Source organism: Alligator mississippiensis, chromosome 2 (assembly GCF_030867095.1).
Source record: "Alligator mississippiensis isolate rAllMis1 chromosome 2, rAllMis1, whole genome shotgun sequence".
NCBI lineage: Eukaryota > Metazoa > Chordata > Crocodylia > Alligatoridae > Alligator > Alligator mississippiensis.
In genome coordinates, this window is record NC_081825.1 from 53,103,474 (window position 1) to 53,120,072 (window position 16,599).

At 41.0% G+C, this 16,599-nt stretch overlaps 1 protein-coding gene across 5 annotated transcripts in view; it reads right to left on the reverse strand.

Annotated features, from left to right (window-relative positions):
* The window catches only part of ATP8A1 (ATPase phospholipid transporting 8A1), a 187,471-nt gene that overhangs the window by 134,654 nt on the left and 36,218 nt on the right, over window positions 1-16,599 (reverse strand). For 2 of the 5 annotated variants that reach the window (XM_019481062.2, XM_006278342.4), the window contains exons 6-7: window positions 16,025-16,065; window positions 1,567-1,640 (exon numbers count right to left, since the gene is read on the reverse strand). In XM_019481062.2, coding sequence (XP_019336607.1) covers window positions 1,567-1,640; window positions 16,025-16,065 — 115 coding nt within the window. Of the gene's footprint in view, window positions 1-1,566; window positions 1,641-13,961; window positions 14,036-16,024; window positions 16,066-16,599 lie in introns of all 5 variants that reach the window. The other 3 variants (XM_014594927.3, XM_014594926.3, XM_014594928.3) reach the window with 2 other exon arrangements.

Genomic DNA, 16,599 nt, shown 5'->3' on the forward strand with positions numbered 1-16,599 from the left:
TTCTCAATGTAGCACGGTGGTTTTTGTATCATAACTATTATCTAGTAATGGGAAAATTTGTGTATATATCTATCCATCTATCTAGATATCTATCTATCTAGCTATAGTGTATATTACACCTTCCCAAACATTACACACACACACACACACACACACACACACACACACACACACACACACAGTTTCATGCTTTGTAAAGCATTTAGGTCCAAGATGGGGGAAAAAAAAAAAAACACAAAACATTTCTCAGGTCCCTTTTTCAGACAGGGAAACAGAGGCACAGAGTGGTCAAGAAACTTGCCTATGGCCAAAAAGCAAGTGAGAAACAGACCTAGAAATGATGGTGTGACATATATTAAATGTTCTAGTCAGCTGTTATTTCCTGTCTATGAACGCAAAGTATTAATGTATAGTTCTACGTGGAAGTTTTAGTTTTGTTTTTGTAAAGATCGGGACAGTAAATAAAGGAAGTATTTACAACACCATTTTCCTTTTTAAAAAGAGATATGAACTTCAATGTTATTAATAAATACAGAAAATTTAGAATGTTCTCAAGAAATTTAATTAATCTAGTAGTGATTATCAGTAGTCAATATTGTTAGCTTTCTATTGCAGCAAATATTTAACTTTAGCAGTGCTGTTTACTTTTGCATGTTTTCATAGTATTCTAGCATTAAAATGAAATGCTTCACTTTCATTTTAAGATTTTTCTTGGCCCACTTTTCTAAGAATGTAAATGACTGATTTGTAGTTAGTCTGTGCATAGCTGATTCAATCAATACACATGTTTAAGATTATTCATTAGTTTTACAGTTGTATACAAACAACTTTTGAAGCACTTTCAAAGAAGATTCCAGTAGCAAAGACATTACAAATAGAGACATGCTAAATTACAACCATTTTAGCAGATTTAAATACATAGATTACAGTTAGATTAAAAGCAGGCTTTTTCATTTGTTAGGGAAAAACAAGACAAGGTGCAGTCACAGTACAGACAATAGCATAAAGCTGACGTATATCAAAGTATCATGCACTATACACAATTATAGAGCTATTTTTTTTTTTTATCACATGCAGTAGAGACTGTGTAACATCCAACTTTGTGCAGAGGGTCCTCTACAAGTCCTAAAATGTACCAAATGTTTTTATGAGTATTATGCAATTTGTTGAAAAACAAGGAGTTGTTTATGGTACAAATGCGTATAACCCTCTCAACTTGTTTAAAGTACAACATACAGAGTTATACTATTGTTTCAGTGACAGTTTATTTTATGAAAAATTTGCTTAATAATTTCATAAGCATAGCATAGAATATAAAGGGAAGGGTAAAACTGTCAATGTTTGGAAGTGCAACAGTACAATTACATATTTTAATAACCCATATTTATATCTTTACCAGCTAAACCTTTTCTACTTCGTAAGATTCACTTCTATAACATTTGCGTTTTTAAGTTGGAGGTACAGAAACATAGCTTTGCTGATACCAACTGAACTCTGTATTTTCAGGTTTGGTGTATAAGGACCCACATACACATTTCCTGTGCAACTACTGTAGTTTATTCTAACCTTGATGAAAGACTGATGAGATCAGCTGGGAGATGTTCCCCATTGGTCACTTTCACTATTTCCCCTACTGCCACCTACATATCCCAGTTTAAAAATGTGATTAGAACAAAAAAATGAGTAACAGGGGAAAAAAAACAAATGGACAGAAAGACAGAGAGACAAAAGTTTGAAATTATTATACCAAACAATACATGTTAATAAAAATGTCTGATGACAAATTTTTCAAAATCTATCTTAATCAGGTCAGAGAACACAGTAAAATATCTGCTCGATTGCTCAATCTGAATAAACTTGCTTTTCTTTTAAAATAATTGATTTTAAGTATCAGAAAAATCTGATAAATTTACAGGCATCTTATAAAAAAAATAAAATAAAAGCAGGCAGCTTATCACTCAAGTGTAAAAATTACTTAACTGTATAAACCCTGCCTGTCCCCGTTCCTCAAAACAGTACTCAGCCGTTACATCAATACTCAAGTTTCCTAAAAAGCTAGAAGGAACAAAAAACTTTCATATGGAAATAAACTGGATAATTACTTTTTTTTTTTTTAATTACCATCCATTCTCAAGTTAAATGAGTAATGAACTTTGATTCCTAGTATTGTCAAATCTAAATATATTTTGTGCCAAATTCACAAAAAAGGACTCCAATGCTGCAGCACAGACCACTGGAACATCTAACTTTACATGTTTTGCCAAAGCAGCTAAATCCACAACCGTAAGTTAAAGGTTCCTAGGCTCTCTATCCAATGTGCAAAAAGAAAGATGCCTAAGGGAGAGGTCCAAAAAAGCAGGAGGATGCGAGAGAGCCACTTAAGCGAGCCAAAAGGAAAAAACTTTCTTCTTTCTGGCAACTAAGTGCCTTACTCCTAGCGGCAGGTAGACAGTTCCCTCCATCTGTGATTCAAAGCCCTGAGATGCCCATTGGTGTTAGACCCTTTCTTTTTTGTCAAAAAATGGTATGAGCTCAGACCTCTCATTCAAAATACAGCAGGATTTTCCCAATTCAATCCCAACACTTCCATCGCTGAGAATAGTGTCCTACTGAGGCAAATTAAGCCTAAAGAGATGTATTGGGTAATTCATTCTCTCCTGTTGAAACCTCCAATTTTCATAAAATGCTCAGATTCACAAGACTAACAGCATTACTCTTTAGCCCTGCAGTTAGGACACTAAGTCTGAGGGAGAAGAATTTGACTTTAGTCTCTGGATCAGTCATTGTTTAAAATAAAATACATAAAACAAACATTTGTTGGAGCAGAGACTGGAACCTAGGGCTGCTCAGATGTAAAAAAAAACTTGGTGCTTTACGTTAAACTCAATGTGCTCTGGTGCCAAGCCCAATGCATGCCCAGGAGAGGCATAGCATTAATTTGACCCGGCCTGCACAACATCTGTATAGACCAGGCACTTCAGCAGAGCTTTTTGATGCTTTTATCTAATACATGGTTGAATCAGCATTAACTAAAAGTGCCAAAAAGCCCTGCTGAAGCATCTATTCTATATAGAAGTTGCAGAACCAGGTCAAAGTAATGTGCTGCTTCTTCCGGTAAAGCATGGGTTGCTTCCCCCCTCACATTTAGGCTGCTGACAGATGTCCTACATGTATTCTTTAAGGTATGTCACCACGACTGGCCCACAGGCCAGATCCAGCCTGCAGAGACAATCCGTCTAGTCTGACAGGCTATCACTGGACTACCACAAATTGCGGCGTGTGGCCCAGCAGCAGGCACCAGCTGCTACACAATCTGGGGCCCTCTGGCAACAGTGGACATGGCATTTAGCAGTAGGCAGACAACCAAGGGCTGTGAAGCACACCCCTCAGTTGCCTTGCAGGCCAAGTGGCCTATCATTGTTTTTATATCTTTACCACAGAACAAGCAGCTCCGTGCTCTGCAGCCACTTTTCCCACTGCTGCCATGCTTGCTGCTGCGGTACCTGCTTGTCCTGTAATCCACACTATATCCAGCCTGTGATGTCCAGATCTGGCCCGGAGCCTCAAGGGAGTTTGACACTCCTGCCTTCAGGTAACAGTCCTAACCTCCACAAAACGTTCTCACATTTGGCATATGGACAAATGAACACTGGAAGTGCGGGTGCTGTTCCAGACTGCACAGAAGCTATTATAGTATAAAAGTAACAGGTCCAGGAGCTTGTATCAATACAAATAACTGTTGCAACTTAACCCCGTGTCATAAACCCATGCCAAAAGCAATTTAGGGATTCAGAGTGTCCTATGCAGAGATATATGTTCCAAGTTTGGTTTAGCTAGCCTTGTTTGATTTCTTCCAAAAGCTGTATTATTTTTTTATCCCTTTTATCACTATATGGATCGTGTTCTAGAGCAGAGGTGGCCAACCTGCAGCACAGGCGTCACAAGCAGCCTCTCCGTGGCATGTGGTAGACCAGTGAGGGGACAGGCAGCACAGCAGCAGGTAAGGCAGAAAGTAGGACAGCAGATCAGGCAAGGAAAGGGGATTGAATGGCTCTCAAATAAAGTGCGGAACTAATTTATGACACACCTGCCAAAAAGGTTTGCTTTCATTGTTCTGGAGCAAGGTCGTCCAACTTCTGAGTGACTGGCGGGCACAGGTCCTCGAGCCACATACCACACGGGCCAATTCCCTTGCCTGGGATGCATGCCATGCTGTACTACAAGCATTCCCCCTGCTGACACCACATGGCAGGCAACGTCCCATCCCCCCACCCTCCCCAAACTGGCATCTCCACACCTTACATGCTGAATGACATGAGGCCCCTCCTGGAATGCAGTGCCTCTCCCACCCCCATTGCTTGTACCACACTGGCACTCCACTACCATGCCATGCAGCATTCCCAGGTCCCTTTGAACAGCATGGCTGTGGGCTCCCTCAGCTCTGTAAGCCATCCCACCCTGCCTCAACAACCAGGGGCCAGAAACAGAAGCCATAAGAAGGAAAGGGAGCATGGAGACTCTACCAGTAGCAGTAGATGGAGGTGGAGGGAGCAGTGCAGGGACTAGGAGCCTGGGCGCTACAGGTTAATTCCTTACGGGCCACATGAGGTCCATGGATCACCAGTTGGACAACCCTGTTCTAGAGGCTTTGCAGGCCTCCCAGGGAATAGATGGTACAGTAGAGATTAGAGGAGGGAGTGAATCAAAGATAGTTAGGAGGGACCTGATAGGTAAAGGGCGATTTTGGATTTTCCCACACCTTAAAGGGAATCCTGCTGCCCAGCTGCCAGAGTCAGTGGGAAAGCTGGCCTCTGAAAATATTGATAGCAGTCTCTGAAGGAGTGTACTGTGGCCAGGAAAGAGGGTGGGACATTGTTTTTCTTTCTCTGTACTGCCTCAAGATCAACTTTTTTGGGTATGATCTTTTTCTTGTATGTAATAAATCATTTTGCCATTTTCTTGTGTTACTGACTGCCTGTAGTAAAGTGTGATCTCAAAACAACTGATAATCCAAGCAGGCCTATTCTCTGGAGGGAGAGACCCTGAATCTTGTACAAACTCAGAGTATTCCCCTTTAGCTGACCAAGATTCCTGTTGTACGGCCCATGGATCTAAAAGATCAGATATACTACCTTACATCAAGACAACATTCTGCAGAGACAAATAAGTCTATACTTAATGGTTCCATCTCTGAATAATTAATAAAGTAATTGGAATTTGAAGCTAATCTACTGAAAATATCCTTTAATTTATTTCACTACAAGAGAGGGCTTTTTGTGATATTTTTTATTGTACGAACTATGTTTGGGAAGAAGTTTTGGACATGCTTTTACACTTAAAGCCCCCTTCTTCAGGTCTTTTCATATTTAACTGTCATTTTAAGGCATCTTCCCCCACTTCCAGGCTCTTATAGAGCCAGGTAACTCCCTATAAGTCAGGTGCAAACATATTTGGACCACAGATGCAAATGTTGCATCTCTCTTGCTGATCAAGAAAAACAAACAAAAAAAAAAATTGCTGAACCTTGCCACTGTAACATGGAATTCTGAAATGTGAATAACCACTTTGTTTAGTTTCTCTTCTCAGACACAAAGATGAAGCAGAAGTGCTTCTCTGTTGTTATCCTCCCATATTCTCTTGCCCAATTTGCACATGTGTAAGCTTTTACCCTGATGGGACTAAGCCACTGTTTTGCAAGTCTGTTCTATGTTTGGTAATTCAGTCTCAAAAAGATGCAACGTCTTTTACCATATGCAGGAGAGAACTGCCTAATGCAATCAAGAACTCTATGATACATTTTCTAGAAAAAATCTGAAACGTCTTGCTAGAGAACCAAATACAATAGCAACCTCAAGTGGAGCCTGGCCCCTAGACCAACGCTGACAGACATTCCTTTTTTTTTTCTTTTTTAAAAGTGATCCTGTACCTAAATTTTGAGATTCTGGATACTGTATCCGATATACACCACCCACTTCAAAGTGAAGAATATTCTCTTAATATTCCCAAATATCTTTCTATGACACATGGAAGAAAGAACAAGAGTGATTTATAACCGTATCAGCCCATATAACGAGACAGCTGTAACCAACTACTTGGCAGCACTGTTACCCCATTCTTTTACATCAAGTGGAACAATGACACAGGAGAGAATTAAACCCCATGTATGAAGATGGAGGAAAAGAATAGATTTGGGGGCATAACAGCTCAGTGGTCCCTGCTGTTGCAAAATAATTAATCTTTGATCATGTGCATGGAGAAAGTCAGAAGAGTCTGCTATTTTCTTCCTGCTCTTTTGAGTTCTAGCATGTTCTAACACAATAAATTCCGCCATCAGTGGATTTATCAGAAGATATTACGTCCCTTTTCTTTCATTTGCCATTATTCTTAAAGGAAATTAAAAAAAAAAAAGACCAGACTACTTCTCCGTACTGCCCTCCTGTGTCTTTAAGGGGAATTAGCTCATCATTCAAGGAATGGGAAATTAACTTGGTAAAGGCTGATTTGGAAAGCCTAAATTGTAACTGGTAGTTGATAAGCGCTTGGATGGTTTGGCTGAGCTCATTTGTACTTCTTGAGGAGGGTATGGTCATCTGGAAGAGATAATTTAAGAAAGGGAGCACAGGTCAGCAAGGGGAAGGTCCTAAGACGTAAAACAGGCAGGTTTTTTTTTTTTTTTTTTTTATCCCCAGGAGAGGGAGGATTGGCATGGGATTCTTGCAAGAGAAGTTAAAAAAGAAGTTATTCCTGTATGGTAAAAGATGTACCACCTCAACATACAAAAAAAAAAGGGGGCAGGGTGCAAGGGAAGCAGCCCTGTCAAGTTAGAAGCCAAAAGAAAAGAGGACAGGGAAGTTCAAATTCAGTCAAGGGCACCCCAGAAACACTGGTTCAGCAGCAGTCAAGTAGCCAAATAAAATGTTAGGAACTATCAAGACGTGAACTGCAAACACCACAGAAAATAGCGATTTCCTCCTTTATAAACCTATGGTGGATCCACACCTTGAACGGTGTCTGCAGTTTTGTTCCTCAAACCTCAAAATGGATAGAGAAAAAAAAAAAACCAAAAAAAAAACAAGGAAAAGGTGAAATGAAGGCCCACAAGAAATAAGGGTATGGAGGGGCTTTCATATGAGGGGAGACTAAAAAGGCCAGGATTTTTCAGATTAAAAAAGAGACACTTAGGGGTAGACATGAAAGAGGTTCAACAAAACATTAAACGATACAGAAAAAGCTACATAGAAAAAAAATCTCTAGTTAAGTCTTGCAATACTTAAATTAGGGGACATAAAATGAAATTATTGGGTAGTGAGTTTAAAATTAACAAAAGGAAGTTATTTTTCACAAAATGAGAAATTATTGCCACAAAAGTTGTGGAGGCTGGTAACTTAACCCATGTTAAAATAGGATTGGATCCATTCTTGGAGGAAGGGTCCTTCAGTAGTTATTAAAAGCCACAGGAGTGCAGCCTATCAAAACTCTGAACGCCAAAAGCTATAATGGGAGAGGAGCAAGGGGTGCAAAATACTGGATGAACCCTGCTTACCCTCCCGCTGAGCATCCACTCTGTCATTTTGTGATGCAGGATACTAGGCTTGATAGTAGAGGTGCACTGATACATTGATCTATATCGTATTGGCACCGATAAAAGGAAAACTGACATTAATTGGCATTCAGCTTTTTTTGGCTACTGTGGCCAATAATGTTGCTGATAATGTTGCTGCACACAGCCGCAGCATGCACATGGCTAGCCCGGCAGCGGGGAGAGCAGCATCCGGCTGATAAGTCTGTTCCAAGGAAGGGTTGGGGGAAGGGAAGGGGCAGGCATGGTGCAGCCAGGGCAGGGGGGGAAGGGGCATGGGACCAAGCTGTGAGTAGTTCATCCAAGGAGTGCAGGATGGGGGGCTGCTCCCGCTGTTGTGCGCACCTCTGGGGGAGGCTGTAGTGCCATAAATTAGTTTTGCACCTTTCTTGAGAGTCATTCAATCCCCTTTCCCTACCTGATCTGCTGCCCTACTTTCTACATTCTGCCTTACCTGCTGCTGTGCTGCCTGTCCCCTCACTGGTCTACCACATGCCACAGAGAGGCTGCCTGCGCTTCAGGATGGCCACCTCTACTCTAGAACATTTCTTCCTGCCTGGGAGAATGTGAAATTCTCCCAAGTAACTGCCAATCAGTCTGGACTATGCTTGTTATTGTGAGACTAATATTCCTCCTTACAGGGGGTTGATGCCTCACGTATTATGGGTACCCATTCCAATAATTAGTTGGTTCTCTGTATTGGTACTCTTTCTATCAGGAGTCTGACAATAAATCTTGTTCTTGTGGGCAAGGGCATTGACCCTTAAGTTGTGACACTCTTCCCTGTTCATTAGTTATGCATACCATGGATCATTTGGCAAATTAGCCATTAACCTGGGCAGAGTACCTGCATTATCTGACCTGTGTATATTTTTTGATTCAGCTGTGTTGCAAAATTGCAAAACAGCATATATCCAGAATAACATGATAGGGGGCGTGTACCCCCCGGATCTATGCAAGGGCTGAAGGTGGGCTGCCTCTGTACACTCAGGGCCAGTGGCAGTGCCGGGCTCTTCCCCGGAGGGCACTGTGCTCATGGTGGCAGTGGCGGTGTTGGGAGGGGGCTACAGGGTGGGGCTACAGCCACCCCAGAATTTGCCATAGCCCCCCCAAGCTCTCCCTCCCAGCACTGCTCCTGCCTGCCCTGAGCGCAGCCATGGCCCAAACCCCTCACTGGGAAGAGTCTGGTGCCAGCCCCAAGCACACAGTAACAGTCTGTTTTTGACCTGCATGCAGATCTGGAGGGCATATGCCTCCTGTACCTCTGCTGGGGGTGTGTGCAGCAACAGGAGCTGCCTCCCATGCTCCACAGATAAGTCACTTGGGGCTTGGTCCTGGTCCCACGTATGGCCCCTCTCCCCCACAGCTGGGCAGTGGCCTATCCCTGCTCCAGCCTCACTTTCTCCCTCATTGTCAGGGCCTCAATCTGCTCCCCCCACCCTCATTCCCCTTGCCCCCAACAGACTTACCAGCTGGAAGCTGCTCTCCAAGCTGCCAGGCTGCATATTGGCAATCGGATTGGTACCGGCTGAAATGGCTTGTTAATAATTGGCCATCAGTATCGGCCCAAAAAATCTTTATCAGTGTACCCCTACTTGATGGACCTATGATCTGAGCCAGGAAGTGACAGTTTTTATATTCAGAGAGCCCATGTGAATAGGAAGAGGCGAGATGGAGATCCTGGTTCTGGGGATGGTGCAACAGGCCTAATGATACCCAAATTTTGCATTCTATTTTGGTGAACAGGGCTGGGGCTGATGGGAAAACAAAGAGGACAGATGTCAGTTGGTATTTTCTATGAATGTAACTGGAGGTTACTGGGATGGAGTGAATGAATTATACTGCCGTATAAAGGGCAGGACATGAAGAAATCTATCCAGAACGCAAGTTTAAACTACAGGAGGTCATTAGGTGAACCTCAAGAGGCTGTTCTGGGATGAGCGAGCTGGCAAGCCACTACTAACAAAGATGGAATACTAGTATGCATGGAGGGAGGGAGGGGTGTTCTGACAGGGGCCTTTATCAGAGAGTCCATTAGAACTTCTGTTGTTCTTATCTACTGTGCTACCTAGTCCTGAAGCAAATACAATTCAGAAAGGTTTACAAGATAAAACTTAGGCGAAAATCAATTTAGATCACCACAGGAGTTTTCAGAATTATTTCCAAATACTTGAGACCTGATTCCTATTTAAAATAAACATATTAAAGAATAATTACATTCATCTTGTCATGAAAGAGAAATGGTACAATACAGAATTCTTTCATAGAATCAAAGGAGGAAGGAACCTCAGAAAGTCATCTAATCTGAACTCCTAATTTAAGGATAATCCAGCTCAAACCATCCCAGGCAAACTTTTTGCTTTGTTACACATTACACTTTAAGCTTCTCAACTGCTGACTGGTACTCATGTTAGCTCAAGTTTAGAGCAGTTGCACATTCAGGCTAAAAACCTTCTTTGACTGTCCCCCAACCTGCACAGCTGTGACTTGCCACTAGAGGGCTGGAGAGCAGGGGCCTGATTAGGAGCTTCAGCTGTGAGTTGCCACTACAGGGCTGGTGAGCCCAGACAGGCTTCTATCCCTGCTCTAGATGGGGGGTGGGAGCATGAGGCTGGAAGGGGGTTTAATGATGGGGACCAGGTAGTGAAGTGAGAGGTGGATAGGCAATGGGTTGGAATGGCAGCTGGGGGCTGGGTGGCGAAATGAAGGAAGTTATCCATTAAACCTACTAAATGGATAAAACAAATAATAAAAAAAAAGAATTAAAAAGTAAATTAAATTAAGTCTCACATTTTCATGTTTTAGTAATTTGGGATTGGACAGCCTCAATTACACGGACACTGTCCCAGCTCTGGGAGAAAAGCCCCAATTCATGGGGATCCCAATTTGAACTTGCTCCCTGCTCCACACCCTTAGCCCTCCATCCTGGACTGGTGTGTTCCCCTGTGAGCTGCCTAGCCAGGTCACAACCCTGGGGGTAGGAGAGGGAGCTGGCTTGGTGCAAGTACAGGCATGTTGCATCATACGCGCATTTAACTTGCGCGAATTCAGTTATACGCGGGTGGGGAGGGGGGCAGGGCTTGAATCTGCACGTGGCGCTGCCACTTACCTGGAGGCCCAGCCATCACCACGCTGCCAGCGCTGACTGCCTCTAAAACCTCCTGCCGCTGCCATGAATTCGTGCCCGGAGCTGTGTGGCCAGCTGGCTGCCGGGCGTGGTGGTGGCCGGGCGGCATGTAGCCATCTCCACCACCACCCTGTGCTGCGCCACTGCCGCCAGCTGCACAGCTCTAAGCGTGGCTCTGCGGTGGCGGTGGGAGGTTTTGGAGGCAGAGGCAGTCACTGCTGGCACAGTAACACGCGATTTGACTAGAAGCAATTTTCGCCTTTACACGCTGCCTTTAGAACGTAACCCCTGCGTAAGATGCGGGATGCCTGTACTACCCCCTGGGCAGAGTTCAGGGAGTGGAATGTTTGTCCAGACAGAACAGGAAGACTGAGGGGAGGAGACACTGCATCCTAGGATGCTGGAGGACTGAAACTTGGGCAGCTTATTTCTGGGAAGTGGCCACATGTTACCTAGCTCGTGTTCCACAAACATGTAAATAAGTCTACCCTGGAGTGGCATAACTTTAAGACAAATTTTCTATGATTCTATGACACTTAAAGGGTGCTTAAAACCAACTTACACATCTTAAATTGTGGAAAACCCAGTCTTGTACACAGTGCATAGTTGATTGTAGCCCTTTTGGTAAGAACACATTATGCGTTTGAAGACTTATCAAACCCCTCTCAGTCTCCTTTTCTCAGAATAAATAATACCCATTCTGCCAATCTTTCCCTGTAAACTATGTTTCCAACTCCTGTAGTATGCTTTCTAATTTGTACACATCTTTAAGCATGGTACCCAAAACTGGACACAGCACTCCAGGTGAGATCTCACCAGCACTGAATAGTGGAAGAATAATTTCCCCTGACCTGCATACATTACTCCTGTTAACACTTTCTATAAAGAATATATTCCAGGGCTTGTATAAGCGCTTCGGCACCTATCCTGTGATGGAAGCTCTTATAAGAGCCCTGGAATATGTTCCTTATACATAGTGAAACTGTGCTCATGCCACTTTTCTGGTCCATACAGCAAAAAATGTTGAGCACCATTGCTCTAGGTGCTTATCAATATATTCCTTGATTATATGCTCCAATATCTTTCCCAGCATCTGCTCTTTTCCTATTCTACATTGAACATTACCTCCTCTATTCTTGCTGCTAACTATGCTTGCCATTTGATGGCTATTGTTTTTCATAAATATTGAAGTAAACAAAACAAAATACTTCAGCCTTCTCTGCATCATGCATCGTCTTCCACATTGAACAGAGGTTGATGCTATCCTTGGTCTCCCTCTTTCTTCTAACATTCTTATAGAATGCTTCTCATTGCCTTTTGTTTCTCTTACTAGCTATACCTCAGTTTGGGCCTTGGCATTCCCAATATTATCTCTGTATATTTGCACTGTATTCTAGGGTTGTTAGTTGTAGCCATATGTTGGTCTAAGGACATAGGCAGTCAAGGTTCTTCGGTTAGATGCCATATCTTTTATTAGACTAACTAAATAGTTGGAAAATTGTTCTTTGCAAGCTTTTGGGCACAAACACCCTTCTTCAGGCAATAGGGAGAAGAAGGCTGTTTGTGCCAGAGAGCTTGCAAAGAACAATTTTTCCAACTATTTAGTCAGTCTAATAAAATATATTACATCTACCCAAAGAACCTTGTCTGTGCTGTATTCACTCACACATCCTTTTTGAGAGATGCTTATTTCATTTTGAAATCACTGAAGAGTTCACTGTTTGGCCAGACTCTTTGCTGTTTTCCTTTTTACCTCCCATAGGATCCTGCCTACCAGTTCTCTGAGTTTTTCAAAGTCTGCTTCTCTGTTCTATTACTCTTATCATATCATGGTCACTGTTAGCAAAGCCGACTTCCACATTTAGGTTCTCAACCACTTCCTCCTTATAAGCAGCAAATCAAGAAGGATTTCCACATTTGTTTTCTCTACCACCCGTACCAAAGAGTTGTCTTCAACATGTTTTGGAATTTTAGAAGCAAGTTGCTATTATATGGCTCTTCAAGGGAGCAGTGTCTGTTTCCATTTCTTTGTTTTGTGACAAGTCATTTCTTGCATGAGCAACAACTATGTGGGCTCATGCAAGAAATCCTTATATAAAAAGGGAAAAATAAGTTCCTTAAGAAGTAACATTCCACAGTAAATCTAAAAATCTAAAGCGGTAATAGAAATACTAAATTTACAACTATCCTTCTTCCAAATCACAAACTTTTCTATATAGGCAAAATTACTTGGCTCTTTCAAACCCTTACCTATGTGCTTAAATTTAGGCCTGATTGGCTTAATTAATTTCAGTGGAACTATGAATACCATTTAAACTCAAACCTTCAAATACAGAAATGTTTAGGTAATAAATGTCTCCTTTTGTTTTAAACATAGATTCATGTAACTGCAAAGCAAGTTAAAACACTGGTTTGCAGCATTGTTACAATTCTTATTTCAAAAGCATTCTTAAACCACATGGTTCATGACCTGAGCTGATAGATTTTGAAAAACGTGCATCTTGCACATAATTAAATGGGTTTTATAAATAAAACTGTCCAAGGAAATGATAATAAACAACCTCTAATAATTTTTGTTAAAAATAAAAATGTGCTTATGTTTTTTGATATTTTACAGTGGTATGGTGAATATAGTTTGTTTTAAGTAAAGGCAGTAACAGCTTTATACAATTAAATCTTGGTTTTAAATATAGTCAACTCCAACATATAGTATAGAATAAAGTAAATCTGTTCACAATATCATCAAAACAGGAAAATATAATATGGTAATATGATGGTTAATTTCTTATGTTACAATTTTGTTTTTTATAATAATAAAGCTAAATAATATAAATAATATAAATAATTTTTATTTTTCATTAAAAATAAACTGCTTTGCCCAGGGGAGAATGTATGCTTAAAAGAAATTTAAATTGCTATGAAAATACTGAAAAGTAATCCTGGTTAAGTATAGCAGCACAGACATCCAACGTCTGCTCAGATAGTCAGATCCAGACAATCTCATATAAAAGAATAAAGTTAAAACACACTAGAGGGTCTTAGTTATCCCTTAGAAATTAGCAATTGTCTTCAGTGTAGTTTTAACACTGGAACTGATGATTTAGAAAAACAGTACTTATTTTTCAGTACTAAATGTGAAATTATGGTAGAGGTGTATAGTACTTTGTTTATTCCTTATTTCCTTGGAGCAATCACAGAATCAATGCAAGTAGAGAAACCAGCCTCTACACTGTAAGCATCAGTGGGCATCTCTACCTTGATGAGAGAAGTACAGTGTCAGCAGGTATATACTCTTTGCCTTTTATTATAACTATATCTCCAACATCTACCTGAAAGAAAACTGGGAATTGGTTAATGGTCTTAAACAAACACACTTTCCCTTTAACTTTCAATTAATCATTGGTAAATAAATATTTAGTCTGTCAACAAATAACTAAAGGTAAAAACTTAGGGATTTTCAAAGGAGCCTAAGGGAGACAGTTGCCCAAATCCCACTCAAATACTTCATAAATGAGACATAGTTTCTATGCATTTATGGTGTTGTACACACTCCCATTTAAATGTCCCTATTTCTTGGAACCTCTCATTCATATTTATCACTAGATTTAAAACAAATATCTAGTGTTAGAACAGGAAATTACCTTCCAAAAGGTCATGGGTCTGTCGCATAATAGCAGAGGTCAAATTCCGATTACACTAAATTTCCATGCAATTGTATTGCTAAGGACAGACATTACACATAAACCAGTTTAAGTGATCAGAAACTGGTTTAAACCTGTAACAGAACAGACATTCAGCACACACAAACCAGTTTGAAAATGGCTGAAACTGGTTTGAGATAAACTTGGTTAAATGTAGTATCAGACTTAACTGATTTGGGTTAAATCAGATTCTGCAATGTCTGTCCCAGACCCCTTCCTGGTTTAACTTAAACCAGAGTCCCCCAGTATCCCAGATGCTTTGCAGCCCTGGTCTATCTGCTCCAGAGCAGGGCTGGCCCCACCCCTCTGCTCTCTAGCTGGAGCTCTGGGGGAGACTACAGGTACAGCAGCATCTGCCTGGCTTCTCCCTGCCCCGCTACCACTCCCTGCTCAAGCAGGGATTCCTCCCTCCCCTCTCCCATAGCAAGGACCACAGCCAGCATGTGGTATGCTAGCTAATGCTCAGAGGTGTCTGTGTAAGGCAGACAGAACAGTGTCCACTTAGGGCTTTTTGGAGCTAATCAACAGGTCAGCTGGTAACATCCCTCAGTTTCTTCCTTGGAAAAAGCTGTTTAAGAAGAGCTTGAACTAATGAGAGAGGATTTTTTGTTTTCGTGATGAGGTGCTAAATACTGTGTTATCAGCTCCCTGTAGGCTCCCTTGCTGGTCATCGGGGGTGGGGGAGACACCCCCTCCCTAATCAGAGTGTCCTGCCAGGGCCTGGCCATGCCTCCCCCTTCAGCTCAGCATTGTGGAAGGCAAGGGAGGGCTGCTCTAGCACGCCCCCCCGCCCCCAGCTTCTAGCCTGAGCCACTGCAGGCATGTGGAATCAAAAGTAAACTTCTATCCACTTGCAACTCGGTTCAATCTCTACAGGTTGGACTAACTGGCAAAGACCGAATCAATTCAGGCTCAGGTTTTTTAATGCGTCTCTAGCCAAGAAGTCAAAGTGAACCTCTTGAAGTTGAACCTTATTTGCAGCAAAATGATTCTGCAGCATGAGGTAGGAGGTGGAGCTCTGACTTGACTACATTTAATTAAGCTTTTGGGGGGCGTGAAAACTTACAAGAGTGATTTAAAAATCTCCTTTAGACCAAAAGTGAGGGAGTGACTGTATTTAACAGTGCACTGCTCCAAACACTATGTCCAGTACTTCAAATATGGCTTCACAGAAGCTAGAATCTAGAAATATGTTATATAACTCAATAACTTTAAAAAAGTTTTCTAATTTTTGCTCACTCCATGTAAATGAGCTACTTTCCTATTAATAATAATACTATAGTACTTCTAAAGGGATTCTATATACGAGTATCCCCACTGCTGAAGATCCTCCTTTGATAAAATTTTCATTGATCTGTTAATGCTCATTTTGCCTGAGTAAGATCTTCAAGATTTTGGCCTAATACATACATTTTCTGAAGCAAGTGAAAGCATTTTGCAATAAAGTTTTAGTAACATATTATAGAATATTAAATTTAGCTTATCTGTACCACTGGAAATATGTAATTTACATCAATGATATTTATTCAGAATTAAAAGTATAAGCTACATCTCATGAACAATGTGAATGCAAAACTTACAATTTTGTTTAAAAATCTCCAAAAACCAAATACACACCTTTTCCCAGTGGACAATCTCCCAAGCACCATTTCTCAATACTGAAAAATGAAAACAAAAATAAAAAAAAAAGATGCACAATGAATCTAAGCAGCAACGCAATGACTACTTGTAAGTGACACTCATCTGTACTTTACGTTTCCTACTTCTATTAAAAATCATGCACTGGTACAGTCATATAGCATTTTATAGCAACACATTCTCTGCCAATTGATATCAATCATTTCAATTATGAAAATATTTATTCTGTATGGCACCCTTCAAAAAATTATATCATGACCCTTTATTACAAGGTTAGATAATTCACATTTTATGCTGTAATTAAACTATATACATCAGAATGAAATAAAGGCAAAGACAATGGAAACCTTATTATGCAATTTGAGGAGAAAAATACTTCCAATTTCTTTTTTAAATTTATGAACAAAGCATGCTTTGAAGACATATCTCAAAATTATTACAACAAAATACACCTGAGAGGATGCTATCTGGTAGAAAGTGCCAGATAAGGGAGAAAACAACAAGATGACTTAAGAATCACAAAATCTGCCTCTTGTAAGCTTCTTGCAATTGGA